This window comes from Triticum dicoccoides, chromosome 4A, assembly GCF_002162155.2.
Source record: "Triticum dicoccoides isolate Atlit2015 ecotype Zavitan chromosome 4A, WEW_v2.0, whole genome shotgun sequence".
Taxonomy (NCBI): Eukaryota; Viridiplantae; Streptophyta; class Magnoliopsida; order Poales; family Poaceae; genus Triticum; species Triticum dicoccoides.
In genome coordinates this window covers 82,733,777-82,752,812 of record NC_041386.1, presented here as the reverse complement: position 1 = coordinate 82,752,812, position 19,036 = coordinate 82,733,777, and the positions used below count along the sequence as shown (strand labels likewise).

Below are 19,036 nucleotides of genomic sequence, written 5' to 3'. Positions count from 1 at the left end.
TTTTGTTTTAACTCTGTTTTCTATTTTGCAGGTTTGTTTTGAATTTGGTTTTGAAACCAATTCAATTTATTTTGCTTCTGACAATATTTTTAGGAGCTAAAAGAATTAAAACAATGCTCCACAAAAATATTTCAGAATTATTGGACCTATATTTATTTAACAGTAGATATAAGTCCAATTCAAATAGCTATGATTTAAATTCAAAGTCCCAAAAATAAATCCTTAAAAATGTTCAATATTTTTGGTTGGGACCAGAACCCTTACCAAAAATTATCAAAGATTTCTAGGGTTTTTGCCCCTCTTTTATTTAGGGTTTTGAGGCTTCCAATATTCCTCAATTCAGGTTTCAAAAATATAGACATGATGTACACATGAAGCTAGCCTAGAGCAATGCCAGAAGCTAGGGATGTAACACTGGGACAACTTTCTACATATGATTTTCAGGTATTTAATCCAAATGTCATTTTTTAGGATATCGGCAGCCTAATTTGCTTGATTTGTGCACGTCTAAAACAGCCGGTACAAGAATCTACTAAAGCACTAGTATATCATCATACTAGTATATATGTACAACCCTATTTACATCGGTCGATTCGTCTACTTGCACGTAAACGGAACATACGTACACACACGACCCACCAGCAACCTCCTCGTGTCTGCTATGTACACGTAACCTCCAGGCCTAGAAAAGAAAAAGAAGGCCTACTTAATTTACAAACTAGCCCCTGTACCGTCCCGTATTCACACAAGCATCCCGTCCCATCCCGTCCCATCCCGTCCGACACGCGTCCTCCTCCTCCGGCCCTTCAGGAGCAGGATCTGATGAGGCCGAGGTTGTAGAGGTTCTTCTTCACCAGGCTGCCGAGCGAGAACAGGCCGGCGCCCGCGCCGCCGCCGGCGTCGCCCTCCGTGGAGCAGAGGCGGGGCCACCGCTCCTCGTCCACCCGGAGGCTCTCGGTGCCGACGCCGTGGATGACCTCGTCGATGGTCTTGGGGTCGGCGGGGCGGCCGGCCACGTCGGTGACGTGGAAGACGTTCACGGCCATGTCGCCCCGGGTGGTGATCTCGGCGTGCGTGACCGAGAGGCTGTTCTCCCGGAACACGCGCGTCACGTAGGCCAGCAGCCCGCGGCGGTCGGAGATGCGCAGCTCCAGCCTCACGCCCTGTGGAAGAAGAGGATCGCGTTAGTCGGCGAGGTATTCGGCCGAACACATGGCGCGCAAGTGGAATGTTGGGCGGAAAGGGACTCCATGGTGGGGGATCGGGTGCTTTTTTGTCCAGGGTGGCGTGGCATGGAGGGCAAGGAAAGGAGATATTCAATTGGGACGGACGGACGTACCTCGGACGCGCGCCGCTCGATCGCCGCTTGCAGGCGCTGGATCACCCGCTGCCTCTCGCCCTCCGAGCTGATCGCCCGCCCGTCCAGCCGCCGGATGTAGAACTCCTGCGCCCAAGCCAGCCAAAGCAAACGGAAATCAGATCATAGCAGTTACTACATGGAGTAATCTGAATTCTTTCTTGCAGGAGATGAACATTTCTTCCCATTTCGACAAGGTCTTAAGTTAATCATATGATAATAATTCCAAATTTCACGAGATATTCCTACTAGTGTGATGTGATTGAGGTGAAATTAAATCCCATTTCACATATAACAGGGAGAAACTATTCCATTTGAACTTTTTGCCCGCTCGGACTAGTTTGGAGCCAGCATAACCTAAGAACTGTGGTGAAATTGAATTAAGCAGGCAACCAATGGGGACAGACTGATGGAAGGGCAAAGAAACGTCTAGGAAGCCCGGGCCAAGAACAACCATCAAGAGGGGAATTTAAAGCTCCCTGAAATACAGGGCACACAACCTGTTCTAGAACAAAAATCCTGTACTGTAGATCGATTGAACAAGAAACTGGTAGAGGCCTCACCTGCTGCGCGTGATCGCCGTCGGTGTCGAAGGTGCCGTGGTAGACCACGTAGTCCAGGTCCGTCAAGGTGCAGACGACGTCGAACAGCAGCTTCGGCCGGTCGCGGCAGCTCACGGTCACCACCGAGTACCCCCTCTCCCCCCACTCCTGCACCGCCACCGCCGTCGCCGTCGTCGCCGGCCCCTCCGCCGGGGCGCGGCGGTCGGCCTCCCTGTCCTCGCTCAGCAGCTGGTGGAGCCTCCGGTCCAGGTTGCCGACCGCCGCCGCGTCGAGCAGGACCGTCCTCGCGCCGCGCGCGCCGCCGCGGAGCACGTGCCTGAGCCGGGACTCGATGCGCCTGATCCGGGCCGTGTCGTGGATGGGCGCGCCGGTGTCCTCGTCGCGGACGAACACCAGGGCGGCGACGCGGCCGCCGTGCGTCCAGGCCTTGGCGTCCACGGTGCTGCAGCGCAGGTCGTGCAGCACCGCGAACACCTCCGAGAGGAGCCCCGGGCGGTCGACGCCGATGAGCTCGAGCAGGCAGAGCGCCTCCTTGGCGGGCGGGTCGCACCCCGCCGGGCGCGGCAATGCGTCGGCCGCGGCCGGCGCGGCGGCGAGCGAGGACTCGAGGCGGACGAGCAGCTTGTCGGCGTCGGCGACCTTGCAGCCCGCGGCGTCGGTGACGTGGAAGACGTCCATGAACCAGCGGCCGTCGTCGGAGGAGATGTACCCCTTCCGGACGCAGACGCCGTGGTCCGACAGCGCGGCGACGGCCTCCAGCAGCACGCCGTGCTTCCGCGCGCTGTGCACCTGCACCAGCGTCGCCGTCTCGCACACCCCGTTGTCCACCACCACCCTGCACCGCCGCGCAAACGCTCACCAAACCGCCCCAAATCGACCGGGGAACGGAACGCAAGAACCAAGAATCAAGAACCGTGTCGCCACTCACCTCGGGGTGTTCATGTGGCGGACGAAGAGCTCGTACACCTCGGACGGATGGCACCGCTCCATCGCCGCCGGAGCCCGACGGATCGCCGCGCCCGCCGCTGCGGTTTCCTTCCTTCCCCGCGGCGGTTTGCTGGGCTCTTTTTCCCCACCCTTGCAAAGGGGAGGGGAGGAAGGTTTGGGTTGGGTGGGCGGTTCAAAATCGGTTGCGGGGACGGGGGCGGTGGGTTTTGGGCGCCGGTGTGGCGATCGCGGCGCGGGCAGCCGGTTTTGTGTGGGGAGGGCCGGTGTTGTCTCGGTCAGCGTCGGCTAAAACGGGCGGAGAAAATCGAGCCCCCAAACCAAACCAAATCCTCGCGATTCCAGGCGTGGATTCTGGGCTCCGGCCCCCGGGGTCAAACCGCGGTCGCTGCCTAGGACGGACGGACCGGACAAACGGGATGGAATTCGCGGGCGCTCGGGGTGGGACTTGGACTGGCAACCGCGGATGAGAAACAGAGGGAGGCCGCGGCGTGTGGGGAGCTTTTGTAGGAAATCCCGACCGACCGACCGAGTGACTGACACGGGCGTGGGGAGAGGCAGGCACGGGCGAGTGGCCCGTGCGTGGCTGCCACCGGTCACCACGTACGTACGCGCGCGCGCACCTTTTCAGATTCTTTCTTGCGTCTGGGTGCAACTTTGCTTTGCTGCTCCAGAGACCAGACCACTCTACTCTGCTCGCCTCCGGTGTTGGTATTAGCATTAGTCTAATCGTGACAGAGGATTATGAGTTACTCTTACGTGCTTGACTGCTTTTTCCCGAGACGTCGCCGTCCAAGAAATACACCGAAAACATTGAGCGCCCGACCGAACCTTCGCCGAAATGCTGACTCGTCCCCATTCCCATTCCATTCATCAGCTATGTGGAGTTGCTTCACAAGCATGGCAAGCTACACACACATCCACGTTATTTCTGCATTTACATTTCAGATCCTAGTATTTTTTTGGGACTAGAAGCATCACCGCACGCAGGGTATCATCGGCGTTGCTCTCTCTACGGGAGGGAAAGGGTTTCGCGGAACAGTGAATGAAAAGGAAAGCCGCGCGGCGTTGGCACCGACCCGGGTCAACAAGCGCGTCCAGAAAGGACGACCCGCACGCGGAGCTCATTCACACCAATCCCGTGCCACGGCTGGCGCCCATACGTGCCGCGCCTGGTCCACCTCCACCCAACCGTGGCCCCGTCACGCGCCCATCTCTTCAGACGTGTCGCCGACGGGTCCGTGCCACCGCCTCCGTCTTAGCTTGCCATCCAAGCTAACCATCACCTGGAACCTGCTCGACCCTTTTTTTTCTCGCTTCTCTATATAAGCTGTCACGGCCAAGAAGATTCACCCGATCAGTAAAAAATCTGCTCGCACGTTCGGCCACCGTCAGAATTTTTTAAAATTATTGTATTACCCAGTTCTTTTGTAATTAAACGTGGCATAGGCCACTGTAATTCAAAGGGACAGAGACGGAACGTCGAGGCCAGAATGCCAGGTCGATTAATCGAGCGACTTTTTACCCTAATCGTGATTTTCTTAGCCGTGACGGGCGTTGCCACATTTATTGTACAAGAGTGGTTAGGGGAGATCTGGAAGACTTTTTTCTGTACTACTAGAAATTATGCATTGTCCTTTCCACACATGCTGATTTCCTGCAAAGCTTTCGCCGGCCCTGCGCGGCTCCTTTTCAAGGCAGAGTTGTTGGCAGCAGTACTGCTGCAGGGTTATGAATCTCCCAGCCAAGTGGGTGCGAAAACTGAGAAACATAAACATGTGGCCTGCTCGTGCGGTGCTTTCTTATTATTATTTGAAGGCTCATTTTTTCATTGTTGTTTGGTAGTAATGCCATAATAGACCTGGAATGCGCTTCCTTTCTAGCGACGTAAACAGGCGTGTGTGTGGTCGTGTGAACACGCATGCTGCCTCCGGGCTTTGGTTGCTGGCGTGAGAAGTTGCCAAGATAAGCTCTCGCGCGTGCACGTACCGCCATTGGCAGGTTAATTGCCCAAACCGGAGGCAGCAGCGGTAGTTCATCATCGAGGGCGGAACGGAAAGTAATTCCATCTTGAGTAGTTCATCGTGAGCCAACATTAAGTATAGCGCGCGTGAGCCCCGCACCGGAATTCTGTAGCCCATCGTGAGCCAACCTGGCTGCAATGGCCTACGTACTTGTGCCGTCTGTCTGCGTGATCAACTCGCGGCGGACGGACGGGCGACCGAATGAACCACCGCTCCCGCGCCATTATACCACTCCGGGCCCGATCGCCGACCACCTCGTCCTCGCCATTTTCAGCGCAGGTCGAATATGTAGCGAGAGATTAGGCCGAGGGCTAAGCCGGTCATCCTGTAGTTTTCATTTTCATTTCTCAAACTGCATCCATGATCGCTTGATCACCCCCTGTTCTCCCGCTGCTTTCTTCTAAATCAATGAAGCCGGAAACCCCGGATCTTTCAAAAAAATAATAATTCAGCAAGCAAGCCAATCGCTCTCACCCACGTAGGAGTACTTACTACCCTACATACGCTGGGACAAACAGATCGCGCTCGGCCACTGGCTGGCACGGGCAACGACTTTTCGTTCGAACACCTCCCGTCCCACTCCACACTGTGCCACCGCCACCACGCTGCTGGATTGAACAGTGTGGAAGTGTGCGTACGTACAGCGACGTGCGGTGCGGTGCGCGCACGCTGCGCCGCTGGCGGGTTGGCCTGCCTCGGGGCTCCCGTACGGACACATGGGGCAGCTCGCCCCGCTGCATGTGCCGCGCTCTGGGAACGAGGGCGGGCGCGTGTCGACCCGCCGAGGCGGTCACGTGAGCCGGCTGCCAGAGGAGGCGCGGCATGTGCGTGCGCGCCGCGCGGCATGTGACGCCACCGGCTCCGGCTGGGAGTTTGGGTCGGCCGGTGCAAAACCGAGGCGCACGCACGATCGATCGAAGCAGAGGAGGTCGGTGGGATCCACGGCGCAGGAATCAGCTGCCGGAATGGCGGGCGGCCGCTGCCTCGGCGGGCGGTTTCGTCCGGGAGGAGGCCGCGTGCGGCGGAGGCGGTGAAAACGAGGGGGGTGGGCGGCGGAGGAAACCAACAGCGACCGCTGGACTGGACGGCAGGTAGGCGGCCGTCGTGCATCTCCGGCAGTTCCGGCCCGGCGTCTCCGGCCGGGAGGCCGCGCATGTGCGGGGCGTTTTGGATAGTGGATCGCGCAAGCTGATTGTCGGAGAACGTAAGCACGTCACGATCACACAAATTCGTCGTCCGGATTAGTTTATTTTACTAAGCAAAACACGATAGTTAGTAGTACGTAGTATGTTGATTAAGGAATCGGATGCGTGCTCCACGGCTAAATGATTCTGGGATAAGCATGCGCGGCGCGGGGGTCCTCCGCGATCTAGGAGGACCGCGACGTAAAGCCGACCTCGGTCCAGCTCTGCAAGTCACGGGCCTCAGCTGCCAATACATTCAGATTAGCTTATAGTATTATTTTATGAAGTTATTAAGATTGGCGCGCCAAGTGAAGGTGGCACATTCCGCGGATCGATGCTTTGATTAGACTTGCCACAATGAGTAACATAGAGTAGTAACATACTCATGTTACTAGTCTATGTTACTACCTCTACAGCGGAGAGTAACATATGTGTGGTAACATGCAACATTTTATTTATTAGGGCCTGTTTGGTTTCAAATAAGTCACCCCAACTTATAAGTCATAAGTTGCTCCACCCCAACTTAAAACTTATAAGTCACCCCTTTTTGCGTGGGTCCCACCACCTGCATGATGTTGATTGGTGTGAAAAGGTGTGTCAGGTGACTTATAAGTCAGGTGACAACCAAATAAGCGTGATTTATAAGTCACTAATTTTAAGTCACCTGACTTAGTGACTTATTGAAACTAAATAGGCCCTTAGGCTATAGACACATCTTGCATTGATATGTGTGATGTTACTAGTACTAGTAGTAACTAGATATGTTATCACATTCATCTCTTTCTTCATTTATTGCATGCCACATCATCTATTTAACCTAGATATGTGTGATGTTACTACTTATGTTACTCTCATTGTGGGCAGTCTTACAGAAAGAAAGATTAGCTGCAGGCTTGCAGTGTTTAGCACGAGATACGATTCGTGCTCGCTTTCGGTTAGGCGGTAATGGTCGGCCAGCTGGACCAACGGCGCTGCTTGACCCGCTTTCGCAGACTTGGGTTTTACCCAAAGGTAAAAGCAGAGCTGCTTCTCGCTTCTCGGTGATGGAGAACCAGGTGGAGTGGCGCGTCAGAGTTACCGCACGCGCACGGAGTTGGTAAATTGTTTGCTCACCCACCTGTGGCCTGCTTTTGTGCTTTGCTCGTTGTACAGATGCACGATGCACGTATCTGCTTGACTGATTGATGATGAGCAGCCGTGATTAAAAGCTAGTTACGAGCATCTATGGCCGGACTTGGCAAATCCGGTTTCTCCAACGACCGCGAACATGTCAGGGCGTGTCCGCTGACACTGACCGAGCACTTCTCAAAAAATGCAATCCACGTCCGAACATCTTTATTATCATATCTTAAATCCATACAAACTCATGCAATCACGTCGACGAACATGTATCGTCCGGTTACTCCATCACACTACACTAAACATGCCATCGGACTATCAAAATTGACATGTTTGACTATAGTGCAGTTCATCCACGGCTGACCTTGCCCTTTCCGGCGCCCTTGTCGTCCTTCTCCCGGAAGTACCTGTTGAAGACGCAATATGGATCGAGTTGGATCTGCTCGTTGCCAGAGCTGTCCTCGCCGTCGTTGTCCTCCTTCTCCTTCTTCGGTGGCAGTCCGACCATGGCATGGATCGCCCCAATTCTGCTCACGGGCGAGGGCGCGCGTGTTCCTCTTCTTCACGGGCGCGGATGGTTTCCTCCTCTGCGGCCGCCCGCGTCGTCGCTTCGGCCGCCTCCGCCACGAGACAGGCCTCGGCGGCACTTATCCTCTTCTTCCCATGGCGGGCCGCCCGTTCCCGGAGGGACTCATACTCTGCCCGATCGGTGATGGGGAAGGAGAGGTGTTCCGGCCGGGACCGCGAGGATCCAGTACCAGAGGACCCCGAGCGCCCGGTGAGCCGACGCTATGGCGTCGCGGCGGACGGATCCGTCCGTCGGCCGGGCAATGTCCTCCCAGGAGCGGCGGAGTGCAATGCAGACTATCATTGCCTCCTCCAACCCACACGAGACGACACCCCAGTCGACGGATCCGGATCGGTCGGAGTCCGATCCGCTGGCTGTCATGGCGGAGAAAGTCGCAAACCGCCGGAGGTGAGCTCGGGTGGCGGTGGGAGTGGAAGGGGTTTGTCGTGGTTTTGTCGCGGCAGATGTCCTAGAGAAAGGACTTAGTCGTGGAGCCATCGCGACGGGTTAGCTTGAAGGGGTTAAAGCGGACACAGGGACGCAAGAGAGTTTATACTAGTTCGGCCCCTTCGATGAAGGTAAAAGCCTACGTCTAGTTGTGATGGAATTGATGGGGTTTCGATGACTAGGGAGCAAACAAGCTTCACATATGTCTCGAGTTGTTGTCTGTCCTCCTTGAACCGCCGCCGGGTCGTCCCCTTATATACACGGGTGACGCCCGTCGGTTCACGGATTCCCAATACCGGCTCATAGATGTGTCCGGTTTGGTCTCTACTTATTCCCAACTTACAGTACAAGTTACATACCAATGCCGGTTTACGGCTGCAGGCCTTGAATCAACTATGGGCCTTGAGCCCTCATCTGCCTTCTTGGGTTTCAACATAGTTAACTACTGAAGAAGTTAACCCGACCCAGATAGGCCGGTTTACGCCCAGTAGTGATATCCTCAACATTAGGCTCCAGATTGATTTGAACAGGTTCATGTCAATCCTTATCAAAAATCTTCATCTTCAACACCTTCTTGTAGTTTGTTGAATCGCCGTGATGTCATCTTCTCTGGTCATTGTAAACCGGCGTGACATCACCTGTCATAAAGAAACTTATCCATGATACCTTTTTTGTTTAATAGGTCTGCGACAATCGAGGCGACAACTCAGTTTCCAGACCCACGGTTCCTTGATTTTCACGCCTGACACATGCCCCTTGCCTTATAAATAAGACCGAAGGGTCATTTCTTTTTCCCCTTCGTGCCCTTCTGCTTCGTCTTCCCCGCGTCGTCCAGCTTCGGAGCTCCGCCGCCGTCGACGACTTCTGCTCCAACCTTGGCCGCTGCATCACCCTGATTGTACCAGAGCATCGCGGCGACCTTCTGTTTCTTCCTTGGCTCCAGTGAGTTCTTCACCTTTTCCTTTGTAGATCCGTTCTAGGGTTTCCAAGTTCTTCAGTGTTCATCGTCCGCTTCGTACTCATATGATAGATCCTAGATGAACATGTGAACCTTTGCTCTGTGTAGCGGTAGTTCTTAGCATCCGCCTTTACTTATATGCCTCAAAACCATAGATCTACCTGTATCTCTGTCCATTGATTCGGTACTGTTCTTTTGTGAACCTTGAATATTTTCCTTCTTTTCTGAACTTGCTTCAGATCCGTCGCTGTAGAGAAATCTTGTGAAATCTGTTTCTGTACACTTATCTATCCGCAATCTCAACTGTTTCAATGCTTATATCCGGCGGTTCAACTTTGTAGAAAAATTGCCAAACCGGTATATACCATTAGTCCCCTTGTTGAACCGCCAGATGCTGTTGCTTCATAAAACTCCGGTTTAGAGCTGTCTCCGGTTTAACATTGTACATACCAGCGCACTTTAATCAATGCATTCTTGAACCGGAATTACCTATCTTGTAGATTTCATCATGGCCAAGCAAGTATATGAGTGCAACTGGGTTCCTTCTCGCGTCACAGAGACTCAACTGAACAATTTAGTCCTGATCGGCGCTTTAGGCAGCAAAAACACCATCCATTGGAGAGCCCCTGGCAAAGAATGTCCTCCCACACCGCAAGAGGGAGAGGTCGTCGTTTTCGTAGATCACTTAGCCCGGGGTTTTAAGCCGCCCGGTTCTAAATTTTACCGGGACGTTTTAGCCGATTTTCAACTCCATCCACAAGACACTGGCCCCAACTCTGTTACAAATATGTGTCACTTCCAAGTACTCTGTGAGGTGTTCTTTCAAGAGGAACCCACAGTGGAGTTGTTCAGAGACTGTTTCCATCTAAACCGCCGTACTGAGTTTTCTGACGGTTCCAATACGGAATTGGGAGGTGTGGCGATTCAGAAAAGGAAAGAAGTCACATACCCTCACGCCAAGCTACATAGCCACCCCAAAGAATGGAATCAAACATGGTTCTATTGCAAAGACACCTCCCCTACTCGTGAAAATCATTTGCCTGGCTTTCATCCGGAGCGGCTTAGCAATACACACCCTTTTCCGCAAAGGTTGACTGCCAAGGAGAGAAGCAAATACGCTCCTCAACTGTCCAAGCTCAGAGCCTTCATGGCCAATGGTTTAACAGGAGTTGATCTCGCTCGCTGTTGGATATCATGGAGCATACTACCCCTGAGTCAGCGCTCCGGTTTGATGTGCGAGTATACTGGCAGTGTTGATGACCCACTGCGACATGCTAACATCCAGCTTATTGACGAAGAAATCACAGAGGCTGTGAATAAAATGCTGAATGAACCGGAACACGTCTGTGCTCGAACTGGCCTCCTTCCCTTCTGTGCCACCAACAAACCGCCAGCTGTAAGAGTTTGATTGTTCTTTTTTCTGAACCTGTTATTGATATATCTGGTCATTGCTTAATATCAATGCATGTTTAAACAGGGCAATGATCCATTTTGGAGCAAGAAACTACCGCAGGAGAAACCAGAAAAAACCAGACAAACCGGAAAGATCAATCCGGCAAAAAACTAAAGCTGTGAAGAAGACTACCCACAGGAAAAGAACCACTGCATCCTCTGATCCGGTCGCTGATGACGATGTGGGTAACCCGGACCATGAGGTAGAACTTGATTCACTTGGCTTATTTTTCACGCGCCTTATTAATGATGATATTTGTCCGGATGATGCCGAAGCCAGTCATGCTGATGTTGCAGAGGTAATTATTCTTTCCTCCGATTCAGATCCTTTGCCTTCACTAAAAATCCGTCAGGCAAACCGGAAGGTTAAATTTTCTCATCCTCTTGCTTACTTGGATCCCAAATTTCTTATGAAGACCCAACAGCACGAAGCTCGCCGCACGACCCGGCATAGTGGCCAGGTAGTTACCTCCGCCGATTTACCGAATAGTCCGGTTCGGAAACGCCATTCAGAGGTCTCTAATTTGCCTGTCAGTACTTGTCCTAAAATGGGCTGTTTTCGTCAACCTCTTAATCCGTCTGACTCCGATTATCAGGTCACTTCCCATTCATCATCTGGCGAGTCATCAGCTACCCAGCTGCCGCCGCTCAAAATGGTGCTTGGGTAAGCCATACTTATCATAATGCTTCTGGTGTATTACTTTGTAGCATATACTGTACTGACCTTTGTTACTCCTTTCAGGGCCAAGCCTAAGCCAAGCAAGAAGGCTTGCCTAGATAAAGCGACTGAAGAAGATATTCCTGAACCGGACAGAGTACTCAACCCTGAAGCGGCCATCCGTGAGGATGTGCCAAACGACCCACCACCACAAGATGATGATTTTATTACCGAAGAGAGACATGTTGATACCTCCGGTCCTGTTGACCAGCCCAGAAGCCCCATCAGGATTGAGAAATCCACCAGTCCATCCAAGTCTACTGATAAACTGACGACCCCAATGCAAACCGGCGACGCCAAGGATGATGAAGTTGTTATTACTAGCATTGGCCATACAGAGCCAAGCAATCCTGTCGCTTTGTCTAAACATATTGCCAAGGAAGAATTTGCTGCTTTTGGCAAGGGCAAGTGGAATGTTGATCTGACGACTTATGCTGCTCTGAACGCCCAAGACATCCATTCCGGCTATCTGAACCGGCTGTATACCAGTCGTGACTATGAAGCTGGTCTGGTTAACATGATGAAAGATAAATATGAGGTAACTTCCATATGCTCTTTCCTGCTTGTATGCTTCAATTCTTGCTGACTCGCCTAGCCCCCAAGGACCGGTTTGTAACCTTCTTTCAAATTGGGACTTAGTAATATAAATCTTAAAGCCTCGAAATTCGCTGATGTAGCCCCCAAGGGCCGGTTCAACTTAGTGTAGTTAAACCGGGACTTAAGTAATTAATATCGCCGCATCAGAACTTATTTGAACAAATAGCCATTAGCCCCCAAGTGCCAAGTTGAATACTTGTATTGAGCTTGGGACTTTATAATCAAGTGAAATATGAAGATCAAATAGGCATTAGCCCCCAAGCGCCAAGTGCATAACTTGTTATATGGTTGGTGCTTCACTTCTTGCACTGCTTTCTGAATCATATAACTGTCTGTATGCAGGCTGAGCTGAAGACAAAAGAGACCCAAATCGCCGATCTCCAAGAAAATCTGAAGTCCCAACAGACTGAAACCTCAAAAGCAAAAGAGGAGTTGACCGGCGCCTTAAGCGTCATGGAACAACTTAAGAAGGATTTCAAGGAGCGGGCGGATTGGGCTACTGAAAAATCCGCTTTAACCAAACGAACAGAAGACGCCGAGGCTGCACTAAAACCGGTGGTGGATGAACTGACCAGCATAAAGCGGCACGTGCATGCCATGACCGCTGCTATCTTTGGTAAGCCGGTTTGATTTCTGAATTGATTCTGCCATCTTACAGAGCTACCGGTTTGTTAACCCTTTGTGATATTTCAGGGACACGCATTGGTCATTTGGGGTCAGATGTACGAAAGAAATTGAAAGCCGCCTATACGTTGATCGAACAACTGTACACTGGTGCACAGTGGATCATCTGTACTGCATCCCACAACAAACCGGCGCCCGCTTTGATTCAGGACACTCTGACGAAACTGTCGGTGCTTCCTGCCCGGGTTGAAGAGCTGAAGAAATTTGCTGCTCGAACCGGTGCGATCAATGCCTTAATCCGGGCAAAAGCTTGGGTGCCAGATTTTGATCCTATTGAAACGGCTCAGGGCTATCCCATCTTGAAGGAAGACGGGTCAGAGTTTAGTGAAGCGGATCTGCGAGCAAGAAACCGGGAGGTGCGTCCGCTAGCTTGTCAATTGGCTGAAGAAGCAGACTTGTCTCATTATCAAGCCCAATATGACAATCAAAACAAGCGAGTAGCTGCACCAATTCATGAAGCAGAAAATCTTATCCCTCCAATTTGTAAGCATACTTACGCTCCCGATATTGAACCGTCGTTGCTGATCCATGATGAAGCTGTCTTTCAATCATTAATGGGAATCGACTAGACAACTGTTGATTTCCAGCCGTTGGGTAGAGAAACTGAAGTTGAAGCGGCGCGGGATGACCCACAACCATCAGGCCAGCCTGGTGACCAAGCTTGAACCGGCAGCCGGTTTAAACTGCTTCTCCTTTGAAAAACAATGATCTTGCTTTGGGCACCGTGTTGCCTTGTAATAGGCTAGCTGATACTCTTGATCTTAATATGCCTTCGTGCATAACCACTGCAACTTGTGCTTTCTTTCGGTGATGAACTTTCCAAAGTATTTTCTGCAACATAAAAATCTTAAAGTGCCACCGCGGTTATACCGTCAGGCGGAGTATGATGTCTGCATATATAAAATCAAAATATCTGAAATTTAAGCATATGATCAAATCTTTGAGATACATAATACCTGCCATCGTTGGGCATGGAGTTGGATTAGCCAATCTTGAAGCAGGGGTTTCATAAACCCACACTGTTGGAGGAGATAGCAGCTCCTGTATATATATAATGCCGGTTTACCATGTAAACTGTGCCGGGTTATAAAACACCGTGTTACTTCGTAATAGAATGTTGACAAAAAAATCAAACTGGACAAATAGTCTCCGGATTAAAAATGGACCGTGTTCCGTCAATTGACAGTATGAACCGGTTTAAGATTTTGTTGGTTTAAAAATGCAACAAAAAATAAAGAAATATCTATTAAAGAAAATTGTGAAGCAAAGGCAATGATAAAACCGTTTGCAAAAAGAGGCTTATTTGAGCTGATCAGATGGCGTTACCATGGTCGGACATGACCAAGCTCCCGATAGGTGTAGCTATGGTTCGAGTCAGCCAGGTCCCCAAATGAAACCGTGGCATTTATGCCGATCAAGAGGCGTGGCAATGGTTCAGGTTCGACCAAGCCCCCAAGTAATTCTGTGGCCTTAGGCCGATCAAGAGGCGTGACTGGTTCAGACGTGACCAAGTCCCCAAGTGATCTGGTGGCTTTCGCCTATCAAGAGGTGTTGCATTGGTTCGGACACGACCAAGCCCCCAAGTGATATAACATGATGCTTTGAAAAGCTAACTCAAGGGGTAAACCAGAGGCCGCTTTAGAACAACTCCATGTAACCACACATGATGTAAAAGAACAGATACCCCGCTTTAGCTGAGGTTCCGGTTTATTATATTTAATCATAATATATACATCGTCGTAGTATGTACATAAGTAGAGCCAATGGCTCATGTATAGTAAGGCCGAAGATGAGCTATGTTCCATGGCCTGTTGGTCTCCTCCTCTGATGTACATGAATCTTTATGCTCTCGAATATTGATCAGATAGTATGACCCGTTGTGCAGATTCTTGCTGACCATGAAAGGCCCCTCCCAAGGTGGGGATAGCTTATGCATATCAGTGTGATTTTGGATGAGCCAAAGCACCAAATCTCCTTCCTGAAAGGTTCTGGTTCTGACTCAGCAACTGTGATAACGATGAAGATCCTGTTGGTAAATCGCCGAGCGGGCGGCTGCTATGTCACGTTCTTCATCCAACAGGTCCAAAGTGTCTTGCCGTGCTGTCTCATTGTCCGCTTCAACATAAGCCGCCACACGAGGTGAGTCATGACGGATATCACTGGGGAGAACCGCCTCCCCTCCGTAAACCATGAAGAACGGTGTGTATCCTGTTGATCTGTTGGGTGTAGTATTGATGCTCCATAACACAGATGGTAACTCTTCTACCCAACAACCCGGTGTTCTCTGCAAAGAAACCATAAGCCGGAGCTTGATGCCTTTCAAGATCCCTTGATTAGCCCTTTCTGCTTGACCATTGGATTGTGGGTGTGCCACTGATGAAACGTCAAGCCGGATGTGCTCCCGTTCGCAAAACTCCTTCATGGCACCCTTGGACAAATTGGTACCATTATCTGTGATGATACTGTGTGGAAAGCCAAACCGAAAAATCACTTTTTTGATGAACTAAACCGCCATGGCCGGATCACACTTGCTAACAGGTTCTGCCTCCACCCACTTTGTAAACTTGTCAACCGCCACCAGGAGGTGGGTCTTCTTATCTTTGGACCTTTTGAAAGGCCCAACCATATCCAGCCCCCAAGTCACAAATGGCCAAGTAATTAGAATCATTCTCAATTCTTGAGCCGGCACATGAGCACGTCTTGAAAACTTTTTGGCAACCGTCACATCGTCTGACCAGATCCTCCGCATCAGCATGAACAGTTAACCAACAGAAGGCATGGCGAAACGCTTTAGCTACCAAAGATTTTGAACCAGCATGGTGACCACAATCTCCTTCGTGGATCTCATGCAAAATTTCACAGCCTTCTTCAGGAGACACACAACGTTGAAACGCCCCTGATACACTGCAATGATGCAACTCGCCATTGACAATAGTCATGGACTTGGAGCGCCGGATTATCTGTCGGGCCAGAATCTCGTCCTCTGGTTCGCCCCGGTTCATGTACGCCAGGTAAGGAAGCGTCCAACCCGGAATGACATGAAGAGCTGCCACCAATTGAGCCTCCGGATCAGGAATAGCCAAATCTGCTTCACTAGGGAGCTTGACCGACGGGTTGTGCAGTACATCCAGAAAAACATTGGGCGGGACCGGTTTGCGCTGAGAGGCCAGCCGGCTTAAAGCATCCGCCGCTTCATTCTTCCGTCGGTCCACGTGGTCCACCTGATAGCCTTTAAAGTGACCTGCAACAATATCCACCTCATGACGATATGCTGCCATGAGTGGATCCTTGGAGTCCCAAGTGCCAGATACTTGTTGAGCCACGAGGTCCGAGTCACCGAAGCACTTAACTCGACTTAGGTTCATCTCCTTAGCCATCCGGAGACCATGGAGCAAGGCTTCATACTCAGCTGCATTGTTAGTAGAAGGGAACATTAAGCAGAGAACATAACAAAACTTATCACCTCGTGGGGAAGTTAATACGACTCCAGCCCCCGAGCCTTCCAATTGTCTGGATCCGTCAAAATGGATGGTCCAATATGTGTGATCCGGCTTTTCTTCAGGTGCTTGCATTTCCGTCCAATCATTGATGAAATCAACAAGTGCTTGAGACTTAACCGTTGTCCGAGGCACATACTTCAATCCGTGCGGCCCAAGCTCTATAGCCCACTTGGCAATCCGGCCAGTCGCTTCCCGGTTCTGGATGATACCCCCCAAAGGAGTAGAACTGACCATCGTAATTGGGTGCCCTTGGAAGTATTGCTTAAGCTTCCGGCTTGCCATAAAAACTCCGTACACCAACTTCTGCCAATGCGGATACCTTTGCTTGGACTCAATGAGTACCTCGCTGATATAATAGACCGGGCGTTGAACCAGATGCTCCTTACCTGCCTCCTTTCGCTCCACCACAATAGCCACACTGACCGCACGAGCATTAGCAGCAACATATAGCAGTAACGGCTCCTTGTCAATGGGAGCGGCGAGCACAGGCGGATTGGCCATTGCCACTTTAAGTCCTCAAATGCTTCATCAGCAGCGGAACTCCAGACGAACTGATTCGTCTTCTTCAACATCTGATACAAAGGGATTGCCTTCTCACCAAGGCGGCTGATAAACCAGCTTAACGCGACAATCCGGCCTGCCAAGCGTTAAACATCATTGATACACTTCGGTTTAGCCAGGGAGGTGATGGCTATGATCTTCTCCGAATTAGCCTCAATTCCCCTGTTGGACAGCAGAAAACCCAATAACTTGCCCGCCGTTACACCAAAGACACACTTGTCCAGATTAAGCATCATCTTGTACGTCCTCAGGTTATCAAAGGTTTCCTTCAAATTGTCAACCAGAGTCTCCTTCTCCCTGGACTTAACCACGATATCATCCACGTAAGCATATACATTACGGCCAATCTGCTTGTGAAGACAATTTTGTACACATCGTTGATAAGTTGCCTGGGCACTCTTGAGCCCAAAGGGCATAGACACATAGCAGAAGGCTCCAAAGGGAGTTATGAATGCCGTCTTCTCCTGGTCCTTAACTGCCATTTTGATCTGATGATAGCCAGAATATGCATCCAAAAAACTTAAACGCTCACAGCCAGTTGTAGCATCAATAATTTGATCAATACGGGGGAGGGCAAAAGGATCTGCTGGACAAGCCTTATTAAGATCTGTGTAATCCACACACATGCGCCAGGTGCCGTTTTTCTTAAGGACTAGCACCGGATTGGCAAGCCACTCAGGGTGAAAAACTTCAACAATAAAACCAGCTGCTAAGAGCCTGGCTACCTCTTCTCCAATCGCCTTGCGTCTTTCTTCATTAAACCGGCGGAGGAACTGTTTCACCGGTTTATATTTAGGATCCACATTAAGGGTGTGCTCAGCGAGTTGTCTCGGTACACCTGGCATGTCAGAGGGCTTCCAGGCAAAAATTTCCCGATTCTCACGGATGAACTCGATGAGTGCGCTTTCCTATTTCGGATCCAAGTTGGCACTGATGCTGAACTGCTTGGACGAATCGCCAGGCACGAAGTCAACAAGCTTAGTTTCTACTGCCGATTTGAACTTCAGGGTCGGATCATGCTCCGTAGTTGGCTTCTTTAATGGAGTCATGTCCGCCGGATCAACATTGTCCTTATAATACTTCAGCTCCTCGGTGGCACAAACCGACTCTGCGTAGGCCGCATCTCCTTCCTCGCACTCCAAAGCGATTTTACGGCTTCCGTGAACCGTTATTGTCCCCTTGTGACCCGGCATCTTGAGCTGCAAATACACATAACAGGGCCGTGCCATAAACTTGGCGTAGGCCGGTCGCCCAAACAGGGCGTGATATGGACTTTGGATTTTCACCACTTCAAACGTCAATGTCTCCGACCTGGAATCATGATCATCTCCAAAGGCCACTTCCAGAGCTATCTTACAAACAGGATATGCTGACTTGCCAGGTACCACACCGTGGAACACCGTATTAGACGGTTTGAGATTTTTATCTGTTAGTCCCATACCACGGAAGGTCTCATAGTACAAGATATTAATGCTGCTCCCTCCATCCATGAGCACCTTGGTGAACTTGTAACCTCCCACCTGAGGCGCCACCACCAGAGCCAACTGACCCGGATTATCAACCTAGGGAGGGTGATCCTCTCTACTCCATATGATTGGCTGTTCAGACCAGCGTAGATAACGGGGCACGGCCGGTTCAACAGAGTTGACTGCCCGCCTCTGAACCTTCCGGTCTCGCTTGTCCAAGCTAGTGGTGAAGACATGGTACTTCCCACTATTCAACTGCTTCGGGTTGCTCTGGTAACCTGACTGTTGCTGTTGTTGGTTGTAACCACCCTGGTTATTCTGATTATTTTGATTATTATGTCCGTCCGGATTACCATTAAATCTTGAACCGGAATTTCCTCCACCGTAACCCGGCCCGGATCCTGAGCCACCGCCGGAGCCGTGATCATACCGGAAAGCATTAGAATTCTTGAACTCCTGCATAATGAAGCAATCCTTCCAAAGGTGGTTTGCCGGCACCTCCTTCGTTCCATGTCTTGGACAGGGCTGGCTCAGTAGATAATTTAGGTGGTCCGGGTTAGGGTTGGGTACTCCATTGCGATTTGGCGGTTTACCCCTGCGTCGCTGGCCCTATTGGAAATATGCCCTAGAGGCAATAATAAAAGGATTATTATTATATTTCCTTGTTCATGATAATTGTCTTTTAGTCATGCTATAATTGTGTTATCTGGAAATCGTAATACATGTGTGAATAATAGACACCAACATGTCCCTAGTAAGCCTCTAGTTGACTAGCTCGTTGATCAACAGATAGTCATGGTTTCCTGACTATGGACATTGGATGTCATTGATAACGAGATCACATCATTAGGAGAATGATGTGATGGACAAGACCCAATCCTAAACATAGCACA

The 19,036-nt window shown here is 50.8% G+C and overlaps 1 protein-coding gene across 1 annotated transcript; it reads right to left on the bottom strand.

The window, feature by feature from the left end:
* Nucleotides 1-473: 473 nt before the first annotated feature.
* On the bottom strand, nucleotides 474-3,316 carry LOC119285118 (ACT domain-containing protein ACR8-like). Its single transcript, XM_037564334.1, has 4 exons — nucleotides 2,849-3,316; nucleotides 1,921-2,755; nucleotides 1,340-1,444; nucleotides 474-1,163 (listed from the first exon to the last, which is right to left on the bottom strand). Exons 1-4 carry the CDS (start codon nucleotides 2,908-2,910, stop codon nucleotides 807-809), a joined length of 1,359 nt encoding a protein of 452 aa, XP_037420231.1. The 5' UTR covers nucleotides 2,911-3,316; the 3' UTR covers nucleotides 474-806.
* Between the last annotated feature and the right edge of the window lie 15,720 nt (nucleotides 3,317-19,036).

Coding starts and splice junctions, on each gene's coding strand:
- LOC119285118 (XM_037564334.1), bottom strand. CDS start 2,910: ATGGAGCGGTGCCATCCGTCCGAGGTGTACGAGCTCTTCGTCCGCCAC. Junction 2,756..2,848: donor CGCCACATGAACACCCCGAG/GTGAGTGGCGAC, acceptor GCGGCGGTGCAG/GGTGGTGGTGGACAACGGGG. Junction 1,445..1,920: donor ACGGCGATCACGCGCAGCAG/GTGAGGCCTCTA, acceptor GCTTGGGCGCAG/GAGTTCTACATCCGGCGGCT.